This window comes from Lactuca virosa, chromosome 1, assembly GCF_052849685.1.
Source record: "Lactuca virosa cultivar CGN04683 chromosome 1, Lactuca_virosa_CGN04683_v6, whole genome shotgun sequence".
In the NCBI taxonomy this organism is placed as follows: domain Eukaryota; kingdom Viridiplantae; phylum Streptophyta; class Magnoliopsida; order Asterales; family Asteraceae; genus Lactuca; species Lactuca virosa.
In genome coordinates this window covers 179,201,492-179,209,334 of record NC_136426.1, presented here as the reverse complement: position 1 = coordinate 179,209,334, position 7,843 = coordinate 179,201,492, and the positions used below count along the sequence as shown (strand labels likewise).

The 7,843-nt window shown below is 31.1% G+C and overlaps 1 protein-coding gene across 1 annotated transcript; it reads right to left on the bottom strand.

Moving 5' to 3' along the window:
- Positions 1 to 1,450: 1,450 nt before the first annotated feature.
- Positions 1,451 to 5,582, bottom strand: LOC145161956 (uncharacterized). The gene is made up of 3 exons (XM_079081376.1): positions 5,218 to 5,582; positions 1,972 to 2,428; positions 1,451 to 1,707 (listed from the first exon to the last, which is right to left on the bottom strand). Exons 1-3 carry the CDS (start codon positions 5,355 to 5,357, stop codon positions 1,555 to 1,557), a joined length of 750 nt encoding a protein of 249 aa, XP_078937502.1. The 5' UTR covers positions 5,358 to 5,582; the 3' UTR covers positions 1,451 to 1,554.
- Between the last annotated feature and the right edge of the window lie 2,261 nt (positions 5,583 to 7,843).

Here is a 7,843-nt window from a genome sequence, read left to right as displayed (position 1 = left end):
AAGGTTTCAACTTCACAATTTTCTCTACTAAAATTAGATTACTCACCAACTCTCGTAGTTGACCTGTTTTTACCCATGATGCAGATTTGAAGAATGAAGTTGATGAAAAATAGGTTGTGCCTTAGAAATCCACAAGACTATTTAAATTTGATGTAATAAATGTTGTTCGTATTTGGATTTGTATTTGTATGTTGTGGATCTTGTTTGCATACTTAGTACTTAATTGAATCTAATCATATTATAACATAGTTGTCATGAGACTTTGAACAATATATCACGCCTCGATCGATTCCGACAACGATCGGGGTGTGACAGATTGGTATCAGAGCCCTTGACTATAGGGAATTAGGTTAATTGCCTTGACCTAGTCTATAGCCTCTAGGGTCCTCTCGTATGCTAGTTTATAAAATGCACACACAACTGCATGCAATTCACACTTAGAAAATCCTAGGAATACCTTTGTGTGTTAATTGCTCCCTTATGTGCATACGTATTACTCCTGACACTTATATGTGTGCATACACTTGTGAATATTCTCCACTTTCTCTGAAAATCACACACATACTCAAGTTGTTTAACAAAATGTATATACATATATGTATTCCTTAGAGCTCATAGGAAATTCAAGGTCATCCACTCTAGTTGGGTAGGATCATAGTAATGGACGCGTAGTAACTGCAAGGGGGAGGTGCCGGTAGCCCGAAAGTCCTGACTAGGTAAGCATTCGTATACATCCCAATCAACCGAGGGACCAGTTTGCTTATCTGGGGACCAAAGGCGAGAGTTCCCAAACCTATAGGCCAAAGCGCGTCATTCACATTACTTTTGAGCCATCAAAATACCCGACCTTATCAAACGTATCCGAAAGGATACACTACAAAATGGTCAACTCATTGGACTATTAAGTTCTCTAATGGGCCTAGAAGTGGGAAAGAAATGTGAAAACTTAGTTTTGTGGGGGCCCACGCAAGTGCTACATGTTTCACATTTAGTAACCATGAAAAGCCCAAAAGGTGCCCAACACTCCTAACCATGGCCCAACAAGTGTTTTACAACTATTTTACCCAACAATGTCTAAAAACTTTATTTTCATAATCAATTTACAAATAACTCACAAGTCCATATGCGTGTTTCTCATAGTTGACTTGTTCCTTGTTTGGTTGTGGACTTAGGGTAGACTCATTAGGATCAACAGTCTAATAAAATTTTAATTACACGTAACTGGGGGCATGTCAAGTGAATCTTAGGAGTGGATCAGACATGGAACAAATCACAAGATTATAATCAAGTTATTCCTACTAAATTCATAAGTCTATTTATAAAGACCTCTAGTATAGAGTCGTCGGCGTAGTCATGTCGGCAATCTAGAATATGGCTAAATACATAATACAAACTATAATACCTAAATTATACAAAATTTTCTGCATAAAAAAATCAATAGACAAACAAACACAATGAAACTAAAAAGGGTATCAAACTATCAAGAGAAAAACACATACAATGTAGATTAAAATCCACTAATTATAACAAAATGACTAAAAGAAAAGGTAAGGACTAAGGATTGTTAAGTCCTCTCTTCTTATAAATAGCTTTGAAGCAAGCTTGCCTAAGCTTCTTTGTTCTTTCTGTCAATTCCATACCTGACAATTTCTCCATCATCTTCTTGTGCCCTTCTAACGTCTCTATCTCCTCCTTTAATCCCAACTCCTAGTTTTTTTAAAAAAAAAAAAAGGTAGATGCAATATATTTTTCGTGTGAGTTCACAAAATTTACAATGAGTTAAGTTTATATAAATATAAATCAGGAAATCGTAGTAAATCAATTGAATTGATGTGGAATATGCCTAGGGCCATTGTTTATGTTATAAAGAAACTAATAATTAAAATTTTAGAAAATACCAAAACTACTTTGGTTACCAAGTGCAGGCATGCATGCATGAGTAATGTATAGAATGTTATTATCGTAATTTACCTTGGCATTTTGAATGAGGGATTGTAGGCTCGTAAGTTTTCTATGAGGCCATCTGTTTATGTTTAGCTCTCTGCATCTTTTCTTCAACAATGTTAACCCTATCCCTAGTTCCTTTGCTGCCATGATTATCGGCATCTCAAAGTACTTCGCTATCTCTTCAAACTCCAATGGTCTCAATCTATTTGCCACCTTCCGGCCACCGTGATCAGTGGTGGCAGCACTAGAACTACATGTATCCTCACCACCGGATTTACAGTCTTCACTGAAACTAACCAATGGTAAATCACCATCCTCCCAACAATCCCATAAGCTTATGTCTTTAAGGGGATCTAAATCGTGAAACTCATTTCTAGAAATGATGTTTTGATCTTTGTTAAGTACTGTGGAAACGTTCTGATCGAGCACTTCATGCAATTTTTCCGACAACTCGTAATCATGATGGTCGAGCCTGTCACCACTGCAAAAATCCAAAAACTCAAGATAATCAAATCCAACACGATGGAAGACTCTTTTTGATCACTACAAATCCAAACCATGTTTTGATCAATATAGACAAAATCACTTTTTTGTGCGAAAGATGGGGTAATGAGTGACGTTTATAAATTTGTTCATAGTTTCTTCTAATTTAAATATTAGGGGAGAATTAAAAATTTTAAAAAACCAAACAAAAATCAGAAAATTAAAAATCCAAAAATAGTGTTATTTCTGTTTTATTTCTTTTTCAGAAAATATGAAAAATCCAAAAATATTGTGTGCTAAATTTTTCTTTTAGTTTTGTTTTGTCTTGAAAAGTGAATTCAGGTGAAGATGAAACTCATTGAATTTGACAACCACAGGGACCATTTTTGCAATTTTGTTATTTTTCAACTTAAACGACAACTATATAAACAATTTTCCAAGTTATACGACAATATACAAACGATTTTTAACTTTCTAATTATATAAAATAACATTTTCTAACCATATAAACAAATAATTTTTCAACTTAAACGACAACTAAATAAACAATTTTGCAAGTTATACGACAAATATACTAACGATTTTTAACTTTCAAATTATATAAAATAACATTTTCTAACCATACTATAAAATTTTTTCTACTTAAACAACAAATATATACAAATTTTCAAGTTATACGACAAATATACAAACGACTATTGTACACATATTATAAAATTTTCTAACCATACTATAAAATTTTTTATACTTCAACAACAAATATATACAAATTTTCAACTTATATGACAAATATACAAACTACTATTGTACACATATTGTAAACATTATTTTAACCATTTTTCAATTTATAAAAACAAGTATACGATAAGAATATACAATGTTTCAAATTATACAACAACTATACAAACGACAAATAACATATTCTAATCATTCTATATCAATTTATCAACTTAAACCACTAACCAAACATATTGTAAACATTATTCTAACAATTTATTTAACTAAGAACTTAAAAAAATTAGCATATTTTAACCATTTTACTAAATGTAGAACTACCCGATACACACTCTATGCAGTCTTTACTTGTACATTCATACAATCACTAACAAAATAGCATTTAAACTTCAAGTTTACTAATAAAAATTATTAAAATTATCAAATACAACAAAATTACTCTATCACAAACAATATAATTTCATTTTTTTACACTAACTAATACAATAAATAATAAAATAATAAAGACATATACTAAATAAATGTTAATTAAAACATAAAAAGAGTTAAAATCTAACCATATTTTCGGGATTGTTGAAATAATCGTCCATTTTTTTCAAAAAATCGTCAAAAGGAATCCCGAGAGAGTTTTTCTATATTGAAGAGTGAAAAATGAAGAAAAAAAAAACGGTTTTATACCCTTTCAGGTGCAAAATCGCAGATGAACATACCAAAATCGCAGATGGACTTTTCCATCTGCGAATGTACAAGTGTTTAAAGCACAACTGTGCTTTAGGCACTTGTACATTCACAGATGGAAAGCCAAAATCGCAGATGGGTCATTTCCTTTTGCGATTTTCGTAGTTATTTTTGCAATTTTGATTTTTTGGGATAAATTTGTAAAGTAATTAGTGTATTTGGCTAATTTTGTAATTTTCTCTACTGTTAATAGTTTTTTATTAAATTTTTTCTTTTTCATTACTTTTCCACTTTTCCCAGCTTCTATTTCTTTGACAATCTTTGTCCAAAGCTTTTTATCCTACAAATTTTGCCATCAGGATTTCCTATGTGACATCTATTGTCGGCGGTAAACAACGCCTGTCAACCTATTTTTCTTGTCGGTGGTGAACTTCTACCGATTTCTCTCTTGATTTACCTCTTAAATAACTTTTTCATCCTTATTTTTTGTCGGCAACAATGTAAGTTACCACACCCTAACATTTTTTAAAAATAGCAAAAATTGAAAAATGTCATTTTTATTCTCTGTCCACAAGTAAAAATGATAGGACACCCCATAGCCTTATATATAGATTTAGCCATACTTTGATTTTATTTTACAAATTTTCTACAAAACTAATTTTTATAAATTTTCCTCAACTTATTATAACAAATTTGTTTAGGACACCCCATAGCCTTATATATAACTTTGACCATATTTTCATTTTATTTTATAAGTTTTCTCTAAAAATAATTTTTATAAATTTTCCTTAACTTATTTTAACAAATTTGTTTTCTTTTTCCATTTTGAAAACTAATTTTTTATTTTATAACTTCTTTCATATATTTTTTTCACAACTATGTTTTTACAAAATAGTATTTACATCTTATTTTTATCCATGGTTTTAAAAAAATTTCACTTTACATATTTTTTTAATCAGTTTTTTAAATTTGATTACACATACTGGTTATCTATTTTAATCCGTTTTATGATAATTTTCATGATATTTATATATATTAGTTTTCATGCAATGTTATAAAAACGTATATTTTTTATATTTCATTCTTCACAAACAAATGCATTGTTAGAATTGAGCGAAATTGATTGAGTTTTTATTTTATAACTTTTTTTACTCATATTCAAATTCAATATTTCATGTTGGTGGCATCGCAAATTTTTTTTGTTTATTGGTCTAGACTAACTTTTCACACAACTAATGCATGACGTATCCACCACAGTACAACATGATGTCGATCTAAGCAAGCTTTGAAATTTAAAGCCCTAACTTCAATCTTCAAAACTTATACCAACAATTACAAATAATTGTTCAAATTAGTAAAGACAATAAATCATACCTTTTAAACAGGGAAATTGCGGCTGAAGAACTTGAAACCCGAGTGCGAAAAACCATCGTCGGTATTTCATCAGCTAAATCCATCGAAAACGATATATACATATCGGATTCAACCGCAAAATCAACGATCCGAACCTCCATGTCAATTAATCAGCGATTTCCTTTTTGTAAAATTGAATAAGAACTTGAAAAAGGTCACAGAGAAATGTAAATAGAAGCTGATTCGGTTGCTGGCAAGCGGAAAAAAAAAACACGTTCACGGAACAATGGCTAGTTGGCTACAATATTCGCAAAGCTCATATCCATGGCGGCGGAGAAACAAACCCTAATCGCTACACATGATTTTGAAAGAAAAAAAAGAGGATAGAAATATAGGGCACAACTGAAACTTTAAACTATGAAATTACCATATAATCCTTGAGGGATTTTTAAAAAAGTTTGCCTGACATAATGAAAGGGCCCAGGTGAGCATACAATGCATTTTATCTCCGGTTAAAAATAACTTTTTTGTATTTTATTAAAATGTGTAATACAATTTTTTTAAAAGATTAATTTAACATATTATTAAAATCGAAGATAATGAAATTCTTTACTGTACAATATTTTATAGGAAAAAGTATAAATAAAAAATTAAGAAATTAACTAAAATATTAGAAAAGTTTGATATATATTTATATAAAATAACATAAAAACTATTTTTTTTTTCAAAATAACCTACAAGACTTGAATGATTATTATGAATCCACAAAAATCATTTTTTAAAGAAAATTCTGATATCCGATTGAAAATTTTGAAATTTTGGTAAGCAAATAATTCTTTACTAAAATCTAAAAAAAAAATAAATAAACATAATAAGGGTTTAAAATCATATATTTGATTGAAAAAAAAAAGTTTATAAACACTTCAATTAATATAATATTAAATATACACAACAACAAATCAGAACATTAACGGCCACAAAAGGCTTTAATAATGGGTATCATAATTGCCTCGTAGCTAATTCTGAAATAACTACACTATTAGTGCCTCCATGTTGATCGTCGTTGCTAATATACCCTCATTTTTAGTAATAGTTTCGCCAGGTTTCAGTATTTCCATCGTTGCAACTATTTATCGCACAATTCAAACATAATCATATAACAACATTATTAATTATCAACTATTAAGATGAGAATCTACATGATTACTTACCTTGAAGCGTTTTATGTATTTGGACATTAATAGATGACTATTTAAGATAAATAGTTTTCATAAAAGTTGTAGTAGTCGTGATAACGATTTCGTATATATATAAAGAACATCTAAATCTGACTTCGTAAGAGAAAGTTATGATTTTCTGAAGATTTTGTACAACAATGTGTGACACATAAGTCGAAATTAAAATCGGTTGAGTGATAGTGTAACATACACGTTCAGTAATCATGTTATGTAATTTTAAAAGTGAATAGTATTATGAAATATTATGTGATATTGAGTATTGAGTTCTAACAGATAGTTTTTACTAGAAATGAAGTAAAACTATGTTTAGAATCACTCGGAAAATATTGGAAGTCTTATGAAATTCCAATTAAAAGTCAAATATTGAAATTTATATTGAAATTTAACGAAAATATAAATTTTGAAATAAGTAGAATTTTATTATTGAAAGTTGTAAAGAATCTCGTTAGAAAAATTTAGGCGAGAACCTCATCGAAATCCGGGTTATAACGAATAAGTTATGACCAATTAAAGATCTGCGACAAAACCGGCACGGCGCCGAATGACGTAAAAAGTAAGTTTTTTATAAAGTACTTTTTAGTCTTGATAATCTAAATGAAAGTCGTAGTATTTGTTAAACCAAGAATTTTCATAAAAAGAACGTCAAAATCTAACTTCGTATGAGGAAGTTATGATTTTTCTAAGTTTCAGAATAGCAGTAGACAGCTAAAAACTCGAATAAGATCGAGTGACTTTTAGTCGACGCAACCTAAACAAGAATTGAAGGTCTCGTCAATAGTATTATAACGGTAAAAATACTGACGAAAACAGACATCGGATGAAGAAGTTATGAATTTTTAACGGATTTTTCCTGTCCCGGTCTGTTAAAAATAATAATATTAAAAATAAATTCAAAATTAGCCGACGGAGTCTAAACAAAAGTTGTAGAGCATAGTTTTACCTATGAGTGCATATAAAGAACGTAAAAAACGAAGTCCGTATTCGAAAGTTATGGATTTTAAAAGTTTGGGACACAAAATTCAAGAAAAATGCTAAAACCGAGGAATTTCGCATGGCTCAAGTTCGGCCATGTCACCTCGCCCGCGGAGCTGCTCCGTGTCCGATTTCGATGACTCATCTGAAGCAGCAGTCGACGCGTGTCGCAACCCCTCGCACCCGAAGGCGCGGCCCAATCCGAGCGCGCCACCTGCCTTCTCCGTGTCCGCCTGCGAACCGAACCACCTGGCACCCTCGCATGCGAGCCACGTGCTCGCTTCCCTTTGCTTCGGATCCGAGGCTCACACCTATATAAAGGGTGCGAGACCTCCCGGGTAATTTTGGAAATTTCACACTTTTTACCCCTAAATCCAATTTTTAGCTATTTCAACTTCCCCCGAAGCCTCGGGATCATTCCCAACACCCGAAATACG